This window comes from Pyrus communis, chromosome 4 (genome assembly GCF_963583255.1).
Source record: "Pyrus communis chromosome 4, drPyrComm1.1, whole genome shotgun sequence".
NCBI lineage: Eukaryota > Viridiplantae > Streptophyta > Magnoliopsida > Rosales > Rosaceae > Pyrus > Pyrus communis.
In genome coordinates this window covers 15037168-15064834 of record NC_084806.1, presented here as the reverse complement: position 1 = coordinate 15064834, position 27667 = coordinate 15037168, and the positions used below count along the sequence as shown (strand labels likewise).

Sequence of the window (27667 nt, the reverse complement as noted above, 5' to 3'; positions counted from 1 at the left end):
ACCTTTTATAGTACATATCTATCACATATTTTGGCTAAGTCACAGAAAACCCTCACCTACGTGCAACTAGAACTAGTACATATATATAATATTCATTACTCGCAGCATAACTGCAAATTTGCTTATACTACAACAGTGCAACTCCTGTTTGCTTATCAATTCAATTTTTCAATATCTGAAACTCTAATTAAGCATGTTTCTGAAGAACAAAAAACCGTAAGTGTAGATATATAGACTTAAAAATGCAAAAGATGACAACATAAACTCATCTGTGATATCACATGACAAGAGAGGCAGAGCGAAAGAGCATACACCCAGTTGTTGATACTTGTAGATAAGTTGTTCCGCCTGGTAAGAAACACAATAACAATTAATCTTTCTATGCAGTGCGAATAATGTGCTTCCCTAATAATACTCATTAATATAGTAATTGGTTATATGAAGAATTAAGTTAAGCGAGCATACCACTTTTGATAAGCGTGTAGCAAATCACAGCTATTACTCTTAATTTGAATTAATGTGTCCTTTATCAAGTTTATTATTACCCAAAACAATTAATAATGCTCATTAATATAGCTAGGGCAAAGACAATTATTTGGATGTATGATAGAGAGAATTAATTCATTAATTAATCAATGAAGATTTTGATAGTAAACCAAAAAACCAAACAGCTTTTTACTGACTTATTAGTTTGCACTGGGAGGAGCAGGGGGCAGTATTGCTTGAACTGGAAGAACAGTACTAGTAGTACTACTAGTAATACTGGTGCTACTCTCTGGTGGGCGCTTCCGCTTCTTCTTTTCGTAGCTAATTCCTCTGGCTTTGGCCTGAGAATCTCGAACCTCACGCAGATAAAGCCTCACAGCCCGAGCCCCAAAAGGGTTTGCCTCAGGCTTCCCGCCGTGCTCTTCAAAGGCGGCTCTGAGGCGGCCGATGAGGGCGTCGAGGCTTCCCCAAGCTTGCCGCAAAGGGCAGGGGCACGGTGCAGGAGGGTTAGGGTTCCCGAAGAAGGGACACAGCTGGATGTGCACCTTGGTCTTCCCAAACTGGTCCAGGTACCTGAGGAACTCAAGCACGTGGGCCCCACTGCACAGCGAGAGGGACAGTGGCGGCCTGTGGTTGCGGAGGTACTGCCCAAAGGTGTTCCAGTCTCGCCGCTTTTGGTTCTCATAGCGGCTGAGGGTGGAGTATGGTGACGATGAGGATGAGGATGAGTTGGTAGCGATGGTGGTGTTGATGTTGATGTTAATGCTTGAAGTATTTGATGGGTTGGAAGGGTCAAATTCTTGAAGTGAATCCATGGATGGGTAACTAGAAGAAATCAGAGAACATGTAGATCACTTAGCTAGCTAGATGCTCAATTGAGCTGGGATTTCAATCATATGGTTGAGGAATGAGGATGAGGATTTTATGTAGATAGATCAGGTGAGAAAAGAGGAGCAGGGTTAGCTAGCTAGCTATAGCTATGTATTATATATAACCTGTTGCTTTTTTCTTTCTGCTATATATACCACTCTTCCGAGGTTTTTTTTTGAATAGTTGTTTGATCAATACTAGAAACCCTTTGAAAGAGATTATGATGTGGGGTGGCTTTGGTTCATTACTTTGTTTTATGGGAACATTTTGAGAGATTGCTAGAAAATTTTTTCCGGAGAAAGGGGGAGCAGTTCAGTTCCTTCCAGGCCTACAAACTCAGAGAGAGAGAGAGAGAGATTGAGTGGTTAAATGGGTAATAAGTGGGACTGGAGTCTCTCCTCAACTTGTAGGGTTTCTGTAGACATGAAAAGAGGTTGACAGTGAGAGAGAGAGAGAGAGAGAGAGAGAGATGGGATGGAGACATGATAAACGTGATGGGGTTAAAAAATATGAGGGAATAACATGATTTTGTTTCTTTACCCTTTTATATATTGATTGATATCACTTTTTTTTTTAATTACCATTTTGCCCTCTATTCATTTTTCATTCATATTTTGTTTTGCTAGGATCAACGTCGTTTGTTATTCTATTTCTCTGGTTTATAATCAAGCGGGAGTTTTTAAATTTAATTCTAATGAATGTAGTTCTAAACAAAATTATTGTTGGACATTGTGTGATTTTAGTCCAACCCAAACCTAATATCATGTAAATGGTTTTTCACAGTTAAGCATTGCACTGGTGTCCAAGACCAAGACCTTCAATGGCTATCCCGCACCAAAAATGATTAACTTGATTAATAGTTCAAATTTACAATCTAACAACGGTGTACATTAAAATTAAGGGTAAACGACTGTTTACTACTTTTATGTTTCGTGGTTTTCAACATTTAGTACATCAAATTTTTTTCGTCCCAGTATCATAACTAAAGTGTAAATTTTGGAACAGTCTCATAGATCCGTTAGTCAAACTGTTAAGTCTCCCGTTACTCATGTGAATGATAACTGAGCACCACGTGTCATCCACGTGAAAATTAAAAATAAATTATTTATAAAATAAATAAATAAATAAAAACAAAAATTTTAGGGGAAAAAAAAAAAAAAAAAAAAAAAAAAAAAAAAAAACCCTTCGTCTTCCACAGATCCCACCCGTGCCCACCCTCCCATCACCCACCTCTTCGTCTTCCCCAAATCCCTTTTCTCTTCTGCAACTCGCACCCCTTCCCTCCCTTCTCTCTTCTACAGGCTGCACCACCTTCCCTTCCGTCCTCCTTCCTCCCTTATCCCTCAATTCTCTCCTCTGCACCAACGCGCCAAACCCTCATCTCCTCTCCTCTCGGCGGCGATTTTCCAATGGAGTCCACATTATCCGTAGCGACGCCGACAACGGCAGCTTTCCTCACCGTCTCCAAATCCCTCAACCGCCGACTGGAAAGGAGGACCTTTCTCAGTCGATGCCTCCCGAGTCGTCTTCTTGCTCGCAGGCACCTCACTTCGGTTCACACCAACTAGCTATTGGAGGTTGAAATTTCGGAGCTGAAGAAAACGGCGTCGGATCGTGTGATTAGTTTTGAAAACGACGAGCTTTCGTCATCGCAGAGATTTCAGGGACCGATGGAGGTCACCGGACGGTCGAATCTGATCAGAAATCTGAAGAGGGGAGTGAAATGCGTCGACATTCCGACAAATCCGGAGAATCAAAAGCTCGACGGCTCCGAGTCGAAGAGGGAAGAGCCGGAATCGGAGAGGCCGAGGCTGTCGAGGTGTAACTCGGAGGAGTTAGCTGAGTCGGCTCTGGCTACCATCAGATCTCGCATCCCGGGGGTTCCTAAACCGCCTCCGAGACCGTCCACATCCGGTAGCTTGTATTTTTATCTAAATTACGACTTTGCCACTGCCTTTTTGCAGTGTCGGTGATAGGTGGCCCTCCTATTTGCCCTTTTCTTTGGATTTTGTTGTTTGCTTGATAGATAAGACAATTCGCAAATTCAAATTGGTTTTGTTTAAATGCAAAAACGGTGTAATTTTTGTTTATGCAGATGAGGGTTACGTCACAGTTAACAGTTTGACTAACAGATGTATGAGATTGTCCCAAAATTTATACTTTAGGGATGACTCTGAGATGAAAAAAAACTTAATGTACTAAATGTTGACAATCACAAAACTTCATAGTAGTAAGCAGAGTTTAACCCTAAAATTAAAATTCTCCAAAAGTGCTTTTTTAGAAATCTCAAGTAATGTATGATATGTTTAGTCTATAAGTATATAATTAATTTGCTAATTACTACATGAAGGTCTAAATAGGGAATTGGATCCCATTCGGATCTACTTTGTGGGGATCATAAGGATCTCCACATCTTAACTATTCATCGTGTATCGTGCGATCAAAAATTATTTGACTTTTTTTCTTTAAAATTAAACATAAATAATATTTGACGAAAATTAGTTGCACGATGTACTATGAACGATTAGGATATGCAAAGTGGAGATCATTTTCCTCTAAATAGAGCCAATTTTTAGTTGGGAAATTAATTGAACAATTCGTAGTACAATTTCAATAGGAGATTTATATACTCCAGTTAATGAGTTGGTTGAGGGGATTACGAAGTGATTTGGATTATTTCAAGATTTAATCAATATCTATGTGTAGTTTGGGTATGGGTGTGTCCGTTATTCATGGAGTTATATAATCGACTTGGAATTTATGCATGAGAGACAATCTCCCTACTATTTAACGTGTGTTGGTTAGTTGTTAAATTCGAAACCTAATCTATCAACTTATATAGAGCCAAAGCCAATGATAAATTAATTCTGACTTGTAATATCAAATTGATAACATTAACACCAAACTCCTAAAGTTATATACAAACGTTGCAGGCATGCCTGCAAACTTAATTAGGAATGGGACCCACATGTTATTTTTACTATCTATTTGTACTATTATTTATATTATTTCTCTAACAGAGATGAAACTCACATGTGTTGATATGTCGTACTTCTATTAAATACATAACACAAATAGATAGCAAATGTAATACTATCATATCTAATAGAGATGAAATTCACATGCGATGATAGGTCGTACTTCTGTTAAAGACGTAACACAAATAGATAGCAAATGTAATACTGCTCTAATATTCAGCATTCATCAGTTACTTATAATTCTATCATATATGGACCGGCTTTCTGAGGATCGTCAAGTGTGCACTCTCAAGATCAAAGAATGAACGTTGGAATTCTTTAAGATCATAGCCATGTTTATGCGGTTAACTTTCCTATTAGTTTGTGATGATTTGTCAGGTCATCTTTCACATCAAGATCCCTTAGTTTGAATGAGAAAATAGCAATTAATGTAGGAACCAAATGAACAGAGAACGTACAAGTCATTATCAAATGAAAAAGAGCTACCACTTACAGTGATTGGATTGAGGATGAAGGTAATAGTTTTCGTTACAATAATTAGACGTTTCTAAATTTGAGTCTAATTGGAGTATTTGGTATCTGAATTAAAATGATTGGTTTTTGAATATATTATAATATTTTTTGGAGCAATGGTTCTTTGGAATAATTTCATTAGAACTTTCGGCTTTCTTTTTGCTCCTTTTAATGCTTTATTTTAGATGGAATTTCGATCAGTAAAAAAGACTACTACTCTGCATTTTAGAAATCACTACTCATTGATTTTTAGTTTAAAGGGCTAAAATCCAAGAAATCCGGATCCTTTTTGTGAGGATCCTGAAGATTTGTGAATCGTGTCCGTTTATCGTATATCGTGCGGTCAGTTTTCGTCATATATTGTTTGTGTACAATTTTAAATAATAAAATTTAGGATTCTTTAGATATACGTCTATGCAACACTTATTTCCTTGACCAAAACCCATCTCATTTTAAACATCCAAATAAAACTCAAATTTGAAATAAGCTTCCATGTAAACAAATAAATACCTATTATTTTCAAAATATTTACAATTGTGCCACAACACCCTAATTATGTTGATGAATTTAATTATTCACCTTAATTATAGCAAATAAGTGCTTTATTATTACAAAGTATCTACTTTTTACTTGTTTTATCATCATCTGCTCCATTTCTTATATTTGTTTGACAATCATTGTAGGTAAATTATTTTGCATGTATACATTAGGCACATTTTGTTATTATTATATCTGTGTGAAATAAATTACCTATATTTTAAAGTAGAATATAGGTAATAAATTAACTTTGAATCAATTGGCTAAAAACATCCTTTTATTTTGTAGGTAAATTATTTTGCAGGTATTATTACATATACTAGGCACATTTGTTATTATTATGTGTTGCTTGCAATCAATCAACATTCATTTATTTTATAGGTAAATTATTTTGCATGTATTATTACATATGTTAGGCACGTTTTGATATTATTATTATTATTATTATTATATATGTGTGTGTGTGTGTGTATGCAAATAACTTAATTAACTTTTCAATCAAACAATATTTATTTATTTATTTTGTAGGTAAATTATTTTGCATGTATTATTTTACCTGGAACTTATATTGTTATTTTACTTGGAGCTTATATTGTTATTTTATATATGTAAAATATTGGTAATTTTGAATAAAATAACATTTGTACATTTGTAGTATCCCACATCGCCCGTGAGGGCGTGGTCTTTGGGCCTTATATATCCATTGCCAACCTTCACTTTCAACTAGGCCTTTTGTGGACTCCCTGAGGGGAGAGCAGGCGCTGGCTACGGCTGAGTACCGGTCCACAGAAACAAAACCGTGCGGTAGCTCTGTCTTCGGGCAGGGAATGCCAAAGCGGACAATATAGTTGGAGCTGAGGTTTGGGATGTGACAATTTGGTATCAGAGCCAGACTCACGGTCGTGGTGTGCCGACGAGGACGTCGGGCTCCCTAAGGGGGGTGGATTGTAGTATCCCACATCGCCCGTGAGGGCGTGGTCTTTGGGCCTTATATATCCATTGCCAACCTTCACTTTCAACGAGGCCTTTTGGGAGCTCACTGGCTTCGGGTTCCGTAGGAACTCCGAAGTTAAGCGAGAAGGGGGCTAGAGCAATCCCATGATGGGTGACCCACTGGGAAGTTGCTCGTGAGTTCCCAAAAACAAAACCGTGAGGGAATGGTAAGCCCAAAGCGGACAATATCGTGCTACGGTGGTGGAGCGGGCCCGGGAAGTGATCCGCCCCGGGCCGGGATGTGACAACATTTGTGAAAAATACTAATTTACCTGTTACAATTATTTGAAAAGGAAAAATAATGCTCATTTTTACATAAATGTGAAAACAACTATATAAGGAATCAAAACTCTAATATCATATAATTTTTGTTATTAATATGCATTGAAATCATGACACTAAAATTTTTCTTTTCCAAATCTGCATAAACATTTCAAAATGTTTAATTGAATGAAATAATATAAAATAAATGTAGATAAGAAGTAATAGACCCAAAGTACTTGATATTAGGGGTAATTTAGACATCCAAAAATACCAATTTTGCCAAGTCATACTTAATTATGGATATTGCTTAGTTGGAGCCTAGTCATTGGGTTTTTATTAGAAAATTTTACAATTATGGGTTTTAGTTAAAGAAAATTGAATTCCAAGGGGTATACTCATATTTTCTGTAAAATTTAAAATGATTTCCGACTGCACGATGTATGATAAACAGACACGATACACAGATCTCAAGAATTCTCACAAAGAGGATCCAGAGAGGATCCTTATTCAAATATAAGGACCATTGCTCTAATTTTTTATTTTTTATTTTTAATTGTTGTGTCATTTCTAATCCAAGGTTATATTCTTAAACCTACATTGTCATGCATTTGAGTCTAAAAAGGAGGATGAACTTTAGTTTTAAAGTTTTTTTTTTTTTTTTTTTTTCTCAAACACAGACTCAAATCTTAAAATCATTTTGAGTTTTAGAATTTGAATCTTTATTATGGAAAAGAAACATAAGAGTGAAAACTCAAATTTGAATTTAACAATTTGTACACGTGTAATAATTAAAGATGGTTTAAGTCCAAACTCAATCTTATTTTCTTGATTGGATAAATTTTTTCTTATTAACGTGGAATGCACTCAAATTTTATATTGAAACTCGACTTTCAGTGCCACTTTGACTAAAAACCTATATCTATGAATTTAAAATCTATATGGCGCATTAACATTTTATTTACCTTTGTGGGCATATAGAGCGACTTAACCTACCTATATAAATTTGAAAATACAGCACCCTCCCATCACACTGCTTGCAAGCTGCGACCACATATTACAGTCGGCAACTTTATTCAACGATGCACTCATACTATTGAATAAATCTTGTGAATTTTGACAACATTGACTTCCCAAATTGGGGACAACCTACAAATAACTTCCCACTACCATCTCTCCTTCAGTTAACTCGGAGTCCACAAGGTTTCCTTAGTTCCAAATCCTTGGAACTATTATTTTTGGAGATATGTTGACGCTCAAGTTCACTTCACTAAGTATTGACAATACCACCGACACCAGTTACACATAATAAGGTGAATAAAAGCCTCCGTCCCGTCTTTACTTATTTCTAGTTATGCAACTAATGTTAGTGATTATTCTTAGTTTTATTTTATTTTATACTATGAAAGTAATGTACCATTGTAACCAATATAATGTCACGCACTCTTCAAAATGTCATTTCTCCCTTGTCTACATATAACTGTACAGTAACTTTTTTGAAGCATCAATAGTATTTCCCTTCGTAATGTGAAGTACTATCTAAATCCTCAATTACTTTTCTTTTGTATTATATACACACACTACAGGGATTAATAGCATAAATTCTTGGTTAGACTCAACCACAACTAGGAGCTCTACTTTTTCTCATTTGTTTAATGTAAGTTTGGGTGAGGAACTTCGAAATTTCAAGGAATTAAGGCATAATGAGGAATAAATAGATCTAAAAAAACTAAATAAGAGGAATAAGAAACATGAACATTATAAAAGGCTTTGTAAATGACACATTTCAAGTACTCATTCATAAATTTCTATCACATGCTTTTGTGATGCTCATGTAGATGCATTTCTAATTCTTTCTATCTAACTTTTTGTTATTCGTCTCTTCATTACTTTGTCTAAGTTTCTTGGAATTTAAAAATTCCTCATCCCAAACATACATAAAATGCTTAATATCATAAAAGTGAAGCGAACTAAAAGATTGGAGGCATCGACAACATTAGTATTGTCTCTTCTTTCTCATTCCCTCTATCATTCACATTGTAATAGTAACAGGTGAGAGTATAGAATTACTTTGATTACACGACAACTAATTAAACATGTAATCGTGATTATATTCGAGTTAGTACAAACATGATTGAATATGTTTCTTCTTTAATGAAAGTGGTTTAAAACTTCAATTTTACTGCAAAGAGAGATCACAATCTCAAGATCCGGGCAGGGGCAGCGGGCAGAGAGCATCATATATATGTTAGTTTATCCTCATTTTCCCTGTTTCCTTTTCTTTTTTAATAAAAAAGAAAGGTCAAAGTAGCCACAGCAGAGAGATATCATGTACAATCTTTTCAAATGCCTTTGAGTCAAATGATTCTTTAACATTGATATAACTTTTTAATATAGTTTTTTATGATCAAAATCAACAGAATTGGTTCTTGAATTTGTTTCTAATAAATCATTTTGATTCTTCTATGAAATATATATCAATATTCTTGTAAAATTGGAATGTGACTGACAATGTGATTCTCTTTTTAAGGGTTTTTTTTTGTCTAACAAACTCATCTACTTAACGAGGATGTTGACAAATTTTTCATGAAAGAACCTAAATGATTTATGTTAGACAAATTCAGGACATTTCGATCGATTTTCATTGTGAAGAATCAAAGTGAAGATTTATGTGAACCTCAACTAAAAAGCCTTCAAATATTCATGTGAAGAAAAAAGGTTTACCATTCCATTAAACTAAACCATGTTTAAATTGCAAACAAAGTAAATTTGGTGGTAGGTGTAATTTTATAGTAGTTAACCATAAGTACTTTATTTCAAAGAACCCAGATCCTCTCTGGATCATTTGAAACTGAGCCTAAAGATCAAATGATCTGGGGCATTGAAATTTGATCCAACAGCTACAAACAGGAGGTCCCTCTAAAATTATAATAATTGTAGCTGTTGAATCAAATTACAACGGTCCAGATCATTTGATCCTTAGGTTTAGTTTCAAATGATCCGGAAAGGATCTGGGTTCTATTTCAAAGGCACTCAAAACTGAGTGAGAAATTCCAATTACTTTCTAAATGTGAGTCCTCATATTAACTTTTTTTTTTATGCAAATTTAAACGTATGCACGTAACAAAATACCAACTTGCATTGTAATGAAAAATACTTATATGGACCCGATATCAGGCTCACACAAGACACTACTGAAAATTCTTGTATGCTAAGAGTGTTTTTGAGAATTGTAAGCCTGGACATAGGTCGTTAGCTAGAGATTAGAGCAGTGTGCTTTTTTATTGTCTTTCTTCCCATAGTTTGAGATAAATTCAGCATAATTATTACTTGAATAAAAGGGTAATGCTATTTTGGACTTTTTTCTTAGTAATGACAATTTTGTGTTGGGTCACATCAAGAAAAAAATGGACTTTGTATGTGCTTATAAATAGTTGAGCTGCTCCATATATTAACAATTTATTTAAGGGAGTTTTAACGAAAAGCCCATGATACTGTTTACTTTAACGAAAAACCATATTTTTACACTAAAATGTCAATCCTGGTACTATTCACTTTACCCTTTATTTTGTTATTATCATTAAAACTCAAAGTTTTCAAGCCCTTTTCATTAGTTTTCCTTTTGTTTAATGGTAAAACCTCAACTTTCATTATTGTATCAACGCAGGTTGTCTCATGTGTGAAATCTAACAATGACACGTGTTCCACATTACCTAATTTGTGCAGTTCACGTATTATAGCTTGAAAATTAGCCACACATGAGGGGACATGGTAAGAGTATGAATCTCATATAGGAAAAAAAAAAAAAAAAAAAAAAAAAAACTTATGCTAATAAGTAGTTAGGCTACTCTCCGTATTAATAATTGGTTTCATGATAGAACCTTAACATTCTTTAGGTTGTCTTGCTCTGTATCGTTTTCCTTGCTAGTTCATCGAATGGTTCTTGGAAGGAAAATAAAAATGAAAAATAAAATTCCAATTGAACCACTACACTCAAGGCCTAGCTTGTGTCTATATATATTTATATATATATATATATTAAATGAAAATTAGTTGTGGGGTCTACACCACATCGAATTTCAACGATCTGAACTGTCTATTTTTCAAGTTAGATATATGTATATATATATATATATATATGTATGTGTGTATGTATTTATGTATGTATGTATGTATGTATGGCAAAGGTATGCAGTTGGCTTAATTTCGTGTGGATTGTGATTTCCTTTGGGATTGGGCATGCACTTGGCTTCCACAGAAAGAAAGGAATTTCATAACTTTATCCTTGGCAGGTATCTTGCAAATTCGAATTAAGCGAGTGCTCAATTTCATTAGTTGTGTTGTGGAGGATTAAAAATGGAGGTAAGGTTTGGGTGGTCTGCTGAGTTGCTGACTCTGCTCTCTTGATATTTGGGTGGATCTTCCATCTACTTAATTAGTTTGTTTTGACATGTGATTAGGTTATTGTGTGTTTTTGTTTTTCATGTTTGTAATGTAAACTAGGTCTGGGTTGGGGGTTTGATGCTTCTATTTGGTTTAACTATGATGGACAATGCACACCGTGAACTGTTCTTTCAAATTTTTATCTGACCTTCATGCACTTAACTAAACTATTGTCTGTGCAGTCAGGTTTGTTGTGGGATTTGGGAATGAAAACTTAGAATTAGATTAGGTTTGGTTTGAGGAAGCAATGTCAATTATTGGCATTTTTTATCTCTAGAATCCTCACAAAGAGGATTCGGAGAGAATCCTATCTCATTATAAGAAACATTGAACACAATTTTAAATTAATATCCTTACTGCTTAGCGACAAAATTCACTTTAGGAAGAATATCCCTAGACTATAGTTTAGGAGTATTCTTCCTACAAGTTGGAGGTTAGCAAATATGTTTATATGTCAGTATCACAATAGTTTAGGGATATTCTCTACTAGCAATGCGGTTAGCAAATATGTTTATACGTCAGTATCACTATAGTTTAGGGATATTCTTTCTACAAGTTGGAGGTTTTAACCGTTTAAGGTTCGACTCACTTTATTAAGAAGTTTAATATCTAATTATTCAGCTGGCACATTGTGTACCCTAGCCTAAAGGTTGATGCTTGGCTCTTTACATGTAAAGAGCCATATTCATATTTACATGTAATGAGGCATTCCTTCTTACATGATTTTAAGCATGGTGAAACAATGTGAATTATTGTAGGGTAGTGCTATCCACACCCGCATCTTTACTTCTCACATATTTCTCTTAATTTTTTGCCATCGGATTCAATGAATTAAAGAAAATCAATGGTAAAAAATTAACAAGAGTATATGTAGGTAAAAATGAATGTGAATAGCACTATCCTTATTATAAGCCATCTTAAGTTCATTGCGTAGTAAAGCCTTTTAAGTTCCTCTTGTTTACTAAGCTGCAATGTTGTGTGACGTTAGGCATCATATGAAAAATAAAAACATAACCGAACTCCAAACCAAACTGAAAAAAAAAAAAAAAAAAAGAAAAACACCCAGCTGAAACCAAACCAAAGCGAACAAAACTCGAGAAAAAATCAAACTAACCGAACAATACTTTTGTTTCGGTTTTCAATTTCAGCAAAACACCAAACCGGTTGAAATCGATCCCAACCCTAGTGGAGATCGTTTTGGCTTTAATAGGATTCTGAGGTTTTTTTCGTTCTTGAAAGAACTACGGACAGTGTTCTTGAATGGTGTAATTTGGATTTTTCTTATTTTACAAGTAAGTTAATCCATAACCAGCCCAAGTTGCTTGTCTCACTAGTAGGAAAAACTATTGGTGCGACAAAGAAAAATCCATTGCGCGAGGGTGTTTTGTGCAACCATAAGAGAGCTCCGTCGCACAAGGTTGGTGAAATTTGCACGACAAAGACCTTGGTCATGCAAGAGAGTTTGCACGACGAAAAAAAGGTGTTCGTCGCTCAAACTTAGTAAGAAAACCATGGGGGATTTTTTTTTTTTTTTTTTGGTGCGATGAATATTTTCCCAGGAAAACTTTGCATGACAAAGACTTCGTCACTCAAAGATCCTTCAGTTTTTGGGGCAGAGTGTTCAATGCATGGGAATCAGATGAACACTTGCGCGACGAAGTTGTCAGTTTTGAATTAGACAATTCAGTGCGTGTGAATCAGAGAAATCTAGACTGGATTTAGTACGGGCCTTTGTGCGACGAAGTCTTTGCACGACAAAGCCTTCGTCGCACAAAGGCCCTAACTTTCCTATAAATATTTGCTTCTGCTCTCCTTATTCTTCACAATTCTATTCATGCTGGGATGGAGGATAAAAACAAGGATAAGAGCTTGCACGCCACTAACCTGAATGATCCACGGCAGCTTTTTCAGTTCGCACATGCGATTGCTATAGCCATGGGGAATAATTGTCCTACTGCTGAGTACCGTTCTTGGAAAAATGTGCCCGAGAATGTGAAGAAGGCGATGATGGATGAATTATTAGTAAGTATGTTGTTCATGGATCAATAATTAATTTTGTGAAATGTTTTGTTATATGTTAGAATTAATTATTTGCATATATGTATAAGAATGTAAGTATACTCTTGATGATGATACGAACGAACATCTGATGAAGTTGATGGAGGATGCGTTGGAGGGAGGTTACAATCGATGGTGTTATGAAGTCTTACGGAATGGACCAAGACCATCGAAATAATAGTTTTAAATTTATGTTTTGCATGACAATATTTAAATTTAAGGGTTTTTTTTTATAAGTTATGTATTTGGACTTAATTAGGTTTTAATTCCTGTTTGGTTATTTAAATAATTGAACGGAATATACTATTAATTTATTTACGGTATTAATTGAATGAAATATAATATCAATTTATTTAAGGTATTAATTGAATGGAATATAATATCAATTTATTTAAGGTAGTAAATATTTTTAGAATACATATTATAACTGAAAATTTATTTGTAATTATGAAGTTTACGTAAACATAGACTTCAAAATTACAATGGATTAGTTTCGTCACTACAACGTTTGCGCGACAAAGGACGTCCCTGTGCAAAACCTTGCGCGACAAACCCTTCGTCACGCGAAAGGTGTTCAGTTTTAGGCACTACAACAAAATAGTTGTTTAGCGAGAAATTTTTTCCTCGCTAACAGTTGTCATTTAGCCACTATAGGTTTTTAGCGAGGAAATTATTTCCTCACTCATTCCTCATAGTAGGCCCATCGGGGAATGTGCATAGCGAGGAAGTTTTTCCTCACCAAAATGATACAGCGATAGTGGAACTTATTCTCGCGGTGGAGTTAAAGCGGGGATAATTTCTCGCTAAAAGGTTAGGAATGTGGTCGCCAAAACCTTTTGACAACCTAATTATTGATATTCAATAACTTGCGCGAGGACAAAATTCCTCGCAAAAATAATCAAATTTCTCACTATAAAATTTTTGGCGAGGAATTTGTAAGTTTTACAGCAATGAACATATTATCTCTCACTATAGATCATATATTGTGAGACTGAATTTCATTGTTGAAAAGTGTCAACAAGACATTTGTTTTCTCGCTATAGCAAAGCCTTTAGTGAGAATTTTGATGAAGGTAAAATTCCACGCTGTAAGTTGAGATAATCATTCTCATAAGTGGTACTATGAGAATTTGGTTTCTCCCTATAACTGGAATTTAGTACCAAGAATGAATGATGAGAAGTACTAGAACTTAATTATAGTAGTCCAAAACACAATAGCTTACAATGATAATTCATAGTCTACAAAATTGGTGAAGATTAATGGGTAGCAACTATGAAAGTTCACATATTCCAGCACAACCAAAGGACTACCTGAGGTGGTTGCTGGCCTTCCATTATTTTGTGTACGAGTTCCTCAAATTTCTTTTGATTATCCTTCAATTCTTGGATTTCTTGTTTTGCTTCATCAAGCTCTTCTTTTGTTTCAACAAGCTCTTGTTTTGTTGTCACAAGCTCTTCTTGTTGAATCTCAACTCTTTCTTCTAAATGTTTGCTCAACACAGAGTCTTCAAAAGAAAGAAACTTTGAAGGACCCTTGAAGTAACCAGACTTATGACCAAGGACCTCTAAAACAATTTCATCATTTGTCAATGTCACATTACCACCTGAAAGAGTTGTCATTTTTCATACCTATCATCTTTTCCTACAAATGAAAATACAGCACGTTAACTAAGTGAATACACAATCTGCATGTATCTCCTAGAATTACAGGGAGCCAATGAATTTGGACTACAAATATTGTGTTTCATTCAACAAAATATACTAAGTAAATTTGGATGATATGTGTGTGCTCTTGATATATATCATAGACAAAAAAAAAAATCTGTTTTTGGGCATAATATATTCATTATAAGTAAAAAATATGATCACATTTAAGTAAAAAAAATTACGCTTGAATATTTCTTCACGTAACATATCTTGTCAAGGATTCAGAAAATAAATAACCAACTTACCCACTTCGGTTTAGCTCCTTCATCCCAACTCAAAGCAATCAATTGCACTTGGTTACTCTCCATTTTTGGCTTCCTAATACATGGATCACAAACTAAAGTTAATCTCCTTTATCCACCTAGAATCTAGATTAAAATTAAGAAAAACACATCTTACAATCTCATATTCATGGGCCCTAAAGGATTTTGACCCCGCTTTATGATTGTAAGTCAAATGAGACCTATTGATAGCATTCTTATCTGAACGTTCCTACATAGCAAAATTAAACGACGTGACATCAAGAAAGTAAACAACACACATGACAACAACAATTCAGTTCATTAATATACATGTGTACCTTGAATTGAACACTCGCGTAACGATCACAAATAAACTTCCATTCCTCCTAACTATTTACATCCTCATGTTTGTTTTGTTGTGCCTCCTCTAGAGTTGGATAGGAATCAAAATGCTTCTTCAGCTTGTGTCGAAAATTAACAAACCGCCTTTGTAATACCTTCTTAATATATGTACCAACATCAGGGAGTGACATATCAATATCATACTTGCTCTATATGGAATCAAGTCATTGGTAAATCTAATTTAAGAAGATTTTTACACACTCAATGTAAAAGTAATGTGTAAAAAAACAATATTACTCACCGTTGTTCTTTCAATCATCTTATCGACTTCCTTCTTTTCTACATTCCTCCGTTGCTTCACATTTAGTGGTGCATAGGTCTGAACCACAAAACCAATATCATTCACAAGAAATAAGGAATTCAGACCTGTGGGCTTCCCTTTTAGTTTTGTCAGAGTAATTGGTATTTTCTTACCACCAAGCTGCTCTTGCAATTTATCAGAATTCTTTCCACAGGTCTTTGATTGTTTTTTTTTGTTTTGTTCAACTAAAATATCATCAATGCAAATTTTATTTTACATAAGATACAAGAACCTTTTACATGTACAAAGAAAGTACAAAACAAGAGGAACAAGAAGGACGAGGACTAAGGTAAAAAGAACCAATTGAAAACACCAATAACAGCCTAAAAGAAAAGGGCAACATTTTCATGCTATATAACATAACACCTTTTGAGATTTATAAAAAGGCATACCATTAGCACTCCCCTAGGTACTGCTTGATGTTATAACAGCATCAACCCTACTGTTTGAAGTTGTAACAGCATCAACCTTAATTTGTAGATCGTCTATTGATGCCTCACTTGAAAAGTCAAAATGGATTCGCTTCCTCTTTCTTGCCATAATGATATTCTTCGAGAAGAAAAATGAACAAAGTTAAACTATGCATCACATTAGTAGCTTCTCCAATTGCCATAACTATATGAAAATGCAAAAATCAAAACATTCAAGTACATCACATTAGTTTCCATATCTATTGCCCTTTGAAAACTATGTAAAATTTCAAACGTCTTGTGATCATCATGATTCTCACTATCACTATCATTCTCTATTAGGTCATTTGATTCACTTTCTTAAATGGGAACGAATAACATGCAAAGAATGAAGATTCCCATTTAGGCAGTCTCTACATGGATAACATGTCTTGTATGAAGATTCTCATTCAAATGTTTGTTTACAACCAATATAAAAGAGTTTAAACTAGCAGTGAATGCATCACAAAATCTATGTCTAAGGAATATCCAACTTCGATCCATTGCTAAAAACTGTTATCTATATCTTATAAATCAAAATCCACATATAATTCCCAACATGGACAACATGAGAGGTTAAAACAATAAAATTAGAAGTCAAACAACTTACCTAAGAGGAGATAAAGCAGATGGTATACTCAATGATTTCCAACTAGAATTACATTCTCTTACTGCTAATTGAAAAAATATAAGTTAACAACACAACCCTTAGTTGATCAAAATCAGCTGTTTTGAATTGAAACTTACTAGAGGTCATGGTAGAAATGGTTGGGAGACTGAGAGAAAGAGAGACAATGAGCAGAGAGTGACATGTGGTCATGTATTTGAATGACTAATCACTGTAATAAAAAACAAACATAAGGTTAAAAAACCATAAAAAGAATGAGCAGAGAGAGTGACCTCTGGTCGTGAACACCATAAAAAGACTTTAAACCCTCCAATTGTACTACATATCAAATATGGAGTTTTCATTAGGAAAATTAAAACTATTGATCATAAGATTTAGAGTGTTTGGAGTGAAGAGGAATTTTAGTGGGATAAATGGCATACCTAGTAAACAAATGCAAACCCTGATCACCCAAACATGAATTAAATAGATAGACAAATGAAATTTTCCATTCATTAAAACAAAGTTGTAAAGAACTTACCAAAACCTTTTTCCAAGAATGCACGATTATACCCTAAATAACAAATGAAAAAATTAGTTAGAATCGTATCAATTAAAACATTAGCAAAGACAAAAGTTACAACATAAAGATGAAATCCCATAGAAAAAGCTTAATTAAATAAATGGGCAATTCGTGTTGTAGGTGAAATCGAAAGAGACAACAATTTGTTATTTTAAACAAATGGGCAATTCGTGTTGTAGGTTAAAATCCCAAGAAAATTTCACCTACAACCATTCGTGCATAAAATCTCAAAAATTAAATTAAATTCAGTTTTAATCGGGTCTATTTATGAACAAAATTACCACATAAAGGGAAATAGAAATAGAGAAACAAAGTGAACCCAATAAGAAAACATGAATTGGAGTGCAAAGCTACAAAAGAGAGAAAGGAGAAAAGGCGATCAACGTTAGGGTTCAGAAACAAGAACGAAGAAAAGGGGGATTGGAGAAGAGAAGAGGGACAGAGCTTACCAGTTACCACTATCGTCGTCGACCAGCAAGATTGGGTTTGGAGAGTGATTCAAAACACTCAAGAGTGCAACGCCCTCAATTCTTTCTCGTTCTGCAGAGAGTGTCTGAATCAGATAGACTAAATGATGTTATCTGAGATTTCATGTTTTCTCCTTTATTTTTTTATTTTTTTTTTTTTTTTTTTTTTTTTTTTTTTTTCTAACACTTGGAAATGGTTTTGGGTTGTCAGCGGTAAAAGGTGAATAAAAGGGCGCCTTACTTGAAAATTCTGGAAAATTATAGCGGGAGTGCTATAGTAGGAATTCAATTTTCCTCGCTAAAAAATTTATTTAGTGAGAACCGCGCAAATATTTTGGTGAGAAGGAAAAATAATTTCCGCTAAACTTACAACAAGATAATAAATTTTTCTCACTAGCAATATGTACAACAACAAAAATATTTCCTCGCAGAAAGATTTTTTTTCCTTGTTGTTTCTTTGACATGTGTGGTGATCAAACTAAACTCAATTCTTGCAAGAACTCAAAATTTTCCTCGCTGAAACGTACTCTACAATGAGGACAATTTGTTTCTCGCTGAAACATTTCTCACTAAAGTAGCAATTTGTTGTACTGAGGTTAGCGTATTTGGTTCTTTTGAATCAGACAAATAAATACCGTATTTACTGTAGATGTTTGCACGACAAACTCTTCGTCGCACAAAGTCCCTAACCTTCCTATAAATATGCATTTCTACTCTCCTTATTTTTCACACTTTGTTTTGGAAATGCTTTACAATTCTGACAATTATAATCAGTTTGTTCTTTGAGTGTTGGTACGATGGCTGACAGTGGTGCGCGTTTGTCAAAGACAATGAATGGCAAAGGTTCTGGAAAAGATTTGCGTTGAAAATTTTGCATTTTGTATAAATTTTTTATTTAGCTTCAGTATTATGAAAATATATTTTGTTGATAGACAAGAAGAAAAGAGCTGCGGTACGGGCCCGACACACTTATGGTGGGAGCCGTTACCGAATCACTGCTAACGAAATAATAAGGGTTGTGAAGTCAAATAAGCGCACCGACTTTTGGTTTGATGTAAGAGCGCGTACCAAATGTGCTGCAGATTGGGAGTATTGGAGAGCCATCCTTGATGAGCTGAAGATGCACATGATTGATGAGTTAGCTGTATGTGTTAATTTCATTAGTTAAATAATAATTATGTTTGTTAAATATAATATAATAGTGAGATTTTAATTTATTAATTTTTGCATGACAGCCCAATTAAGACATTGACAACCAAATCTATTGAAGGCTACCGACAATGCATTCAAGTCGAGATTCCGGGAATGGAAGTTTGATAATGAATGCACTGCAGCACTACAGCAAGAACCAGAAGTACCAGCGGATGTGTAGAATAGGTTTTCTTATTTTAATTTTATTGCTTATTGAATAATTAGATATGAATTTTAAGTTTTTTAGTATGAAATTTTTTGATTAAATATGTAGTTAATGTTTATTATGAATAAAATTAATGAATTTTAATAAATATGTATATCAATAAAATATGCACAAATTGTATAATGAAATAAGTTCTTAGTTATGAAATATGTATTTGGTTTGAAAACATTTGAAGATTGAACGGGAAAAAAAAAAATGAATGGCACCCAAAAATTTGTGAAAAACGAATGTAAAAAAAGTGAATGGGGCCCAAACAAAATAAATGGCGCCAACAAAAAAAAAATTGTATGTGGTTTCGAAAAACAAATGTTTAAAAAAAAAAAAATGCACAACGAACTGTGTTTCGTCGCACAATGGATTTAAAAAATGCGGGAAAGCGTAGTTGGATGGAGCCTAAAAAGTTGAAGCCCAAGGTTTTGCGCACTGATGGTTTCGTCGCGCAAAGTTTTCCCCTTTTCTAAACTTAATCAGATTGCAGGAAGGTAGAACCTGCAAAACAATTGATGCAGCTGCCTTCCCCTGATGGAATTTTGTTTGAGGTATAATTTTTCTTAATTAACTTATTTAATTTCCATTCATTTAAAGTGTGGTGTATGTAGTTTATAGGTGTTGTGAGTTTATGTATTTGTATGCAATCATTTTTGTATGGATGTACAAAAAATGGTTTGCAATGTTCATATGAGCTTAGTTTCTCATTTGAGAATTTGTTGCATTTCGCGAATAGATGCGAAAGCATGACTGTAGTCCGATTAATTCTTGAATTGTCCCAAAATTTTGGACAGTTTGAGATTGCACATTTACCTGTTGCATTTTGCGGTTCACTCATTAGAATTTGAATGTGGGAAATGTGGTAGCATCTCTTTGCGTTCTTCAAGTGCATCATAGTTTTTTGTATCTACGTTGTGCACATGAAGAACTGCAGAGAGATAATGTCGAAATTTTCCCACACTCAAACTTTGTTGTGTTGGAATCTTAAATTACAGCATGTAACTGTGCATTCTCGAAAGAGATAGGACCCATACCGGAGGCATAAGGTGGCATGTCATAATTGAAGTTGTTGTAACCCTTGTATTTTTTTTTTGTTTTCAGGTGAAATGGACAAACAGTGAATACATAATCCTAATAGATGTGTTGATGATTATTTGGATGGAATAAATCAGTTCATTGATTTTGCAATTGTAAACAACCGTGGTTCAACTCAAATTCGATGTCCTTGTAGAAAGTGTAACAACTTAATGACTGAATATTTTGAAACTGTTCGATACCATTTAGTGAGAAATGGGATGATGGAAACCTATGTTACGTGGAATCATCATGGAGAACAAATACAATATGCTTCATCCTCCCACGTTACTTGGGCAGTGGATATAGTTGAATCTATTGTGGAGCCAAATAACCAAATTATGGACATTATCAATGATGCTTTTCCAATCGCTAGTTCGAATACAAATGTGGATGTAGAAGATGATGTCCCTCCCACCATGGACAATGAAGCCTTTGAAAAATACGAAAAACTATTAAAAAGTGCCAAGCAAGAATTATACCCCAATTGCGAAGGATTTTCGGTGCTCACGGCCATTGTTGAGTTGATGCAAGGAAAAACAAAGTTTCATATGTCGAATTAGTGTTTGGATTACTTTTTGGGGGTTTTCAAGAAGATGCTTCCAAAGGACAATTGTCTTCCTAAAGATCATAAAAGTGCAAAGAAGGTGCTGGGTGGTCTTGGATTGGGATATGAAAAAATTCACGCGTGTAAAAATAATTGCAATTTGTTCTACAAAGAGAATCAAGAGTTGGATAAATGCCTTGTATGTAATGAGTTGCGGTATAAAATGACATCTCATAATAAAAGAACGAAGATTTCACAAAAATTTATGCGTTATCTCCCATTAAAGCCCAGGTTGCATCGATTGTATATGTCGAAGCACATTGCAAGCGACATGAGGTGGCATAAGGACAGACGAGTGGATGACGATGTTATGAGAAATCCTGCAGATGGAGAGGCCTAAAAAGAGTTTGATCGGTTGTACCCCGAATTTGCAATTGATCTTTGGAACGTTAAATTAGGACTTGCGACAGATGAGTTTAATTTGTTCAGAGTTCTAAACCAAAACCATAACACTTGGTCAATCTTCGCAATTTCGTATAATTTGCTGCCTTGGAAATGCATGAAAAAAGAATAGATGATGATGACGTTGTTGATAACCGAAGATCTGGGCATGTGTATTAATGTGTATTTACAATCGTTGGTTGATGAACTAAAATAATTATGGGAAAGCGGTGTTCCCACATATGATAAATCTACTGGGAATATGTTCACTTTGAGAGCAGCCGTGATGTGGACTATAAAGAATTTTCTTGCGTATGCTATGATGTTTGTGTGGAGTACTAAGGGCTATTACGCATACCTAGTTTGCAAAGAAGACACGACATTTAGTTGGCACGTGGGAAAAGTTTGTTACTTAGGGCATCGAAGATGGTTGCCATGGGACCACGAGTGGTGTCAGAACGAGACAGCCTTTTTCAATGGCACAGAGCTTCGATTCAGACCCAGAGAATGGTCCGGCGATAAAATTTTGGCTCAAGTGAATCAGTTGGATTTTTCTCATTTGGGCAAATCCGTAAATAGGACAAGGTCAGACATATATCTAAACTGGGTCCCCAAGACAAGGTTGTTCGAGCTTCTGTGCTCAGATCGATCTGGAAAAAATGGGCATTAGGCTAGGTTTATGGATGACGAGGGACGGAGACATAGCCAGAAAGAAGCTCGCATCGTTTTCGGTGAAACCAGAAAAGAGGAAAGAGTTTTTGCAATTTCTATCTTCTGTAAAGTTTCCATATAAGTATACTTCAAACATCGGGTGTTGCGCAAATGTGGATGGAGGCAAATTTTCCGATCTTAAGAGTCATGATTGTCATGTCATACTTCAACGCCTTCTTCCAGTGGGAATTCAACACCTTTTTCCCGAAGACATGGTGAAGTCGATTATGTTGTTGACGAGATATTTTTCTTAATTAACTGGAAGTTCTTTGCGCTAGTCCAATGTGAAACAGTTGTGCGACGATATTATTAAAGTGCTATGCAAGTTTGAACAAATATCTCCTCCAGCTTTATTGAAGTGCTATGCAAGGTACATAATTGCCATAAATACTTTAGTTTGTGATGTATGTGTAGATTTCGAAATTTCAGTGAAATAAATGTTAACCAATGTATTAAAATTACAACATTTATTCATTTCACTTACATCACACATTCATTTCACCTACAAACTCCATTCATTTCACCAACCTCACACACTTATTTCACCTACATCACACACTCATTTCACCTACAACTTCCATTTACTTCACCAACCTCACACACTTACTTCACCTACCAACTCCATTTACTTCACCTACAACTTCCACTTATTTCACCTACATCACACACTCATTTCACCTACAACTTCCATTTACTTCACCAACCTCACACACTTATTTCACCTACAACACCTACTCACTTCACCAAAAAAATGGATGGTGGTGATTCACTCTCAAAGCCTATAAATAGGCTTCTCCATCAAGAGAAAAGGAAGAGAAATTTACATACACACCAAAACCTTGAAGCCTTGAAGCTCTAAAGCTCTCAAGAAAATCCCGAAGGATCAAGAAAACACTATTCGTTCTTCATCAAATCCTCCTTCAAGATCAAGCCCCAACGGCCCTTGAAGAACTCCCACCAACTCAAGATCAAGCCCCGACGACCCCTTGAAGAAAGTGTTCATCATTCATCATCCGTTCATCCTAAGATCAAACCCCAACGGCCCTTTGGATCAACAACCTCAACAAACCCATACACTCATTCTTCAAGATCAAGCCCAACGCCCCTTGAAGATCCATTCATCAACTGTTCATCCTTAGATCAAGCCCCGACGGCCCTTTGGATCAACAACTCATCCACAAACCTACACCCTATGAAGATAGAATCAGAGGATCAAATTACAAAGAGATTGTAACCCCAAAATCATTAATACAAAAATATATTTTGTACACGTATTCTTGTTTCTTGTTTCAGAAATTTTTTGTGTTTACAAATTTGGCACGCCCAATGAGACATCTCTACCTCTCATCTCTATCCTCAAACCATCAAAAAACGCAAATGGCATCAAGAAAGGATCAAGCTGTTCCTGCAATCAAAGTAAAGAACAAGAACATCATTGCCGCAAATGGTGATATTTCGGGCATCACAACCCGAAGTAAGGCAAGAGCTCTTTTTGCCGCGGCTTCCGCCCTTGCATTAACTCTGTCAAAGGAACAAGAGCACCTGAGGCACGAGCCTGTGATCACCCAAGCCTCGTTAAGGGCGTCAAGAGGAGAGAGCCCGAGGAAATACTCAGAGTCCCTACTCTCCGACGCTGATTCGAGCGGCAGTACAACCATGCAAGTCATGACCACTGGAGCAACTTCAATCGAGGAGCAGCTAGCTCAGATGAATGAAGCAATCGCAAAGCTCACACGGACTGTGGAAGAGAAAGACTTGCAGATTGCTGCACTTGTCAACCAACTAGATGCGCTGCCCGACGTGAAAGTCGACCCAAATGTTGGCCTATTAAAGAAAGAAGTCGACGAAAAAGAGGAGCCACCAGCGGAGAAAGTTGAAGAGAAGCCAAAGCTAGACCAAGCAACAGCGTTCATGAGATCTTTCTCTATCCAGTAACTACAGGAGATGATTGCAAGCATTATCAAGACACAGTACGAAGGAAGCTCACATGAGTCTATACTGTACTCAAAGCCTTACTCCAAGAAGATTGATGCTTTGAAGATGCCAAGAGGTTATCAGCCCCCAAAATTCATGCAGTTCGATGGAAAAGGCAACCCGAAGCAACATGTCGCCCATTTCATTGAAACTTGCAACAATGCTGGGACAGAGGGGGACTACCTCGTCAAATAGTTCATGCGTTCGCTGAAAAGTAACGCTTTTGACTGGTACACTGACCTCGAACCCGAGTCTATCAACAGTTGGGACCAGCTAGAAAGGGAATTCCTCAACCGTTTCTACAGCACTCGCCGTACTGTAAGCATGCTAGAGCTGACTAGTACGAAACAGTGGAAAGATGAACCTGTCATCAACTACATAAATAGATGGCACTCCTTAAGTCTGGATTGCAAAGATCGACTTTCTGAAACCTCTGCCATTGAGATGTGCGTTCAAGGCATGCACTGGGGGTTAGATTACATCCTCTAAGGCATAAAACCAAGAACATTCGAAGAGCTGGCAACTCGTTCCCACGACATGGAGCTGGGTATCGCTAATCACGGGAAAAATGAGCCGATTACTAACTTCAAGAAGGATAAAGTATTCGCCCCAAATGTAGACAAGACTGGGAAGAAGCCCGCTAAGGAAGCTTTCACCGTCAACACTACCCCCCATCAAGACCTCCTCAGCGCCCATCAAGATCTCCTCCAAGAAGAAAGCGAAGGAGATAAAGAAAGGTGAGCCTCTTCACACCCAAGACAGATACAAGAGCACCTTGAGAGAGTTGGAACAGAAAACGTACCCTTTTCCTGACTCTGACATGGCTGCCATGTTAGATGACTTGCTGGAAAAAAAGGTGATTGAGCTACCCGAATGCAAGCGTCCTGAAGAAATGAATCGCATAGACGATCCTAGGTACTGCAAGTACCATCGTATTGTGAGCCATCCTGTTGGCAAGTGCTTCGTTCTTAAAGAACTCATCATGAAGCTAGCACAACAAGGGCAAATTGAGCTCGACCTTGAGGACACGGCTGCGACGCATACCACTACAATTGCGTTTGGATCGTTCGATCCCGTGCCTTTCCAAGCGACACCCGACCATTCCCGTGAATGCTTAAGCGGCACGGTACCTCCTACACAACCATCACTGGGGGGAAGCGACCAAGATGCACATACCGATGATGAAGAATGATGGATATTGGTAACCTACAAAAAGATAAGGAAGCCAAGACCACGAGTTATACAGTCAAAGGTGGAACAAAGAAGAAATCACCACAGCCGCAACAATGGGAAGCCTAAAAGAAACATAAAGGATGATAAGACAACATATGCTGGGGAACCTATGGAGCAGGAGCCACGCATTGCCGTTTCCTTGCATGAGTACTTCCCGAATGACTTTTTCCATTAGTGCATTACCGTCGCTTGTCACATGGTTGAAGTAGAAATAGAAGAGCCCTAAAAAAGCAAAGCTATCGCCACTGAGGTAAAAAAAAAAAAAAAAAGCCTCACACCTAAAGAAGGTCTACCAACACACTTTAGCATCGAGGAAGCGCTACAATTGCCAAAAAAGATGCGAAGAGCACTAGCAGTAGTCTTGGCGAGTCCCGGTGACCACGAAGTACAAGAAAGTAACGACGAAAGCTCGAAGCTTCAGCCACATGAATGTGCCACATGTTGTGCCACCCATGACACAATTAACTTCACTGACGAAGACCTACTGCTGGGATCAAAGCCTCACAACCGTCATCTCTTCGTCTTGGAGTACCTAAGGGAACACAAAATCAACCGCATGCTTGTGGATGGTGGGTCGGCCATAAACATCATGCCAAAATCAACTATGACCATAATCGGCATCAAGGTGAATGAACTATCCCTGAGCCGTCTGCTGATCCAGGGTTTTAACCAAGGAGGACAAAGGGCGATGGGCATGATCCGGGTAGAAATGACCATTGGTGAGCTCAAATCAAGCACGATATTCCACGTGATTGATGCAAGAACTTCCTACAGCTTGCTTCTAGGAAGACCTTGGATCCACGCAAATGGGGTAGTACCGTCCACCCTTCACCAATGCCTAAAATTTTACCGAGAAGGAGTGAAGGTGATCCAAGGTGACACCAAGCCGTTCACTGAAGCCGAATCACACTTTGCAGACGCCAAGTTCTACATGGACGAAGACATAGTACCCGAAGCTCTTCCGGAAGAGATCAAATCCACGAGCAAAGCAACACTTAAAAAGCAGGAGTGGCAAGCCATGCCTAAAAAGCAAAAATAGCAAGCCGTGCCATCTTTAAGCAAAGACAATGACGAGTTTGCTAAACCTGCAACAACCAAAGGGAGTAGGATGCCTTCAAAAGGACCGAACACGCCCATATTCCGGTATATCCCGATGTCAAGAAGAAAGAATGGTCAAGCTCCATTCGAAACTGGAACAAGAAAAGCCGACACACAGTGGCACATGGATAATATGAAGTTGCTCAAGACGAATGTAGTTTTGCCTCTGACACAGCTAGGGGGTGCTAAGGTCGCAAGACTACCACAAGGCTTCATAAAAGCTCTACCAAAGAAGGTGGAATCAAGCTTTCTTCCAATCAAGAGGACCGAGGAAGGCTTCAACCCAAACGCCTACAAACTCATGTCGAAAGCCGGGTATGACTTCGCTTCTTCTGCTACGGCTGGAAAGAAGGTTTCAAACACTGTCAATGACGAAGAACGTAATCTCACAAAAACTCAAAAGAAGTTGAAGGAGCATGGTTACGGAGTTGACAACAACAAAGCCGGACTGGGCTTCACACCAAATGCACATGTGATGATTTCAAACAAAGCGAAAAACACTAGCACTCAATACGTTAGTGTGGGCATCGAACAAGACCAAGAAGAGCCTAAACCTGCCCCTCGGACGTCAGTCTTCGGTAGGATGAGCCATTCAAGCTCCAGAATTTCAGTGTTTAATCGCATTGGTGGTCAAGACCGAACCTCTGTCTTCAAGAGGCTTAACGCGCCAACATCCCAAAGCTCTGTTTTTGAAAGGTTGTTAAAGCCTAAGAAACAAAGCAACACAGCTATCTCTCATCTGCGACGATCAGCTTCGGAAAGATTTGAAGATAATGAGAAGCCTTTTAGAAAGAAGAAGACAACGCCAAAGGAAGAAAAGCTCGATGGGTTAGCAGAAAAAGGCGACGTTCGAAGCTTGATTCCTTCAAGGATGAAGCGCCAAGCAATCCTAGAGGTCGACACAAATGGACCACTGAAAGTAAGAAGACGTACTATCATCCACATTGGACAATCCTTATGCCAACAAGCTCGAGAAGACAGCACTGAAGAGGAGGTCCAAGATGTTTTCCACATCACGGTTCAAGAAGGTAAAGAAGACGAAATCCCCGAGGAAGATGTCACTGCTGCACTACCTCAGCTCGAAGATGGAGGGCAAGCCACGGTTGACGATCTCAAGGAACTCAACTTGGGTACAAGCAATGAACCAAAACTTATCTTCGTAAGTGCATTATTAAGTACGGATGAGATAGAGGAGTATTATCAGCTGTTGTTAGAGTACAAAGACGTATTTGCTTGGACCTACAAAGAAATGCCCAGCCTGGACCCTATCATCACTGTTCATCATCTT

General features: G+C 36.8%; 1 protein-coding gene and 1 long non-coding RNA gene across 6 annotated transcripts; both read right to left on the bottom strand.

Annotated features, from left to right (window-relative positions):
* Positions 1–686: 686 nt before the first annotated feature.
* On the bottom strand, positions 687–1676 carry LOC137732572 (protein LIGHT-DEPENDENT SHORT HYPOCOTYLS 4-like). The gene has a single exon (XM_068471888.1). The coding sequence runs from the start codon at positions 1299–1301 to the stop codon at positions 687–689; it is 615 nt and encodes a 204-aa protein (XP_068327989.1). The 5' UTR covers positions 1302–1676.
* A 12670-nt stretch (positions 1677–14346) lies between these two features.
* LOC137732081 (uncharacterized) lies at positions 14347–18032 on the bottom strand. Of its 5 annotated transcripts, XR_011068306.1 has the most exons (8): positions 17879–18032; positions 17388–17420; positions 16987–17078; positions 16183–16339; positions 15731–15808; positions 15426–15587; positions 15091–15337; positions 14347–14780 (listed from the first exon to the last, which is right to left on the bottom strand). It is a non-coding gene; the product is annotated as an uncharacterized lncRNA (long non-coding RNA). The 5 variants fall into 5 exon arrangements; XR_011068303.1 differs by having other exon boundaries at positions 15091–15163; positions 15245–15337; positions 15426–16339; XR_011068304.1 differs by having other exon boundaries at positions 15731–16339.
* Between the last annotated feature and the right edge of the window lie 9635 nt (positions 18033–27667).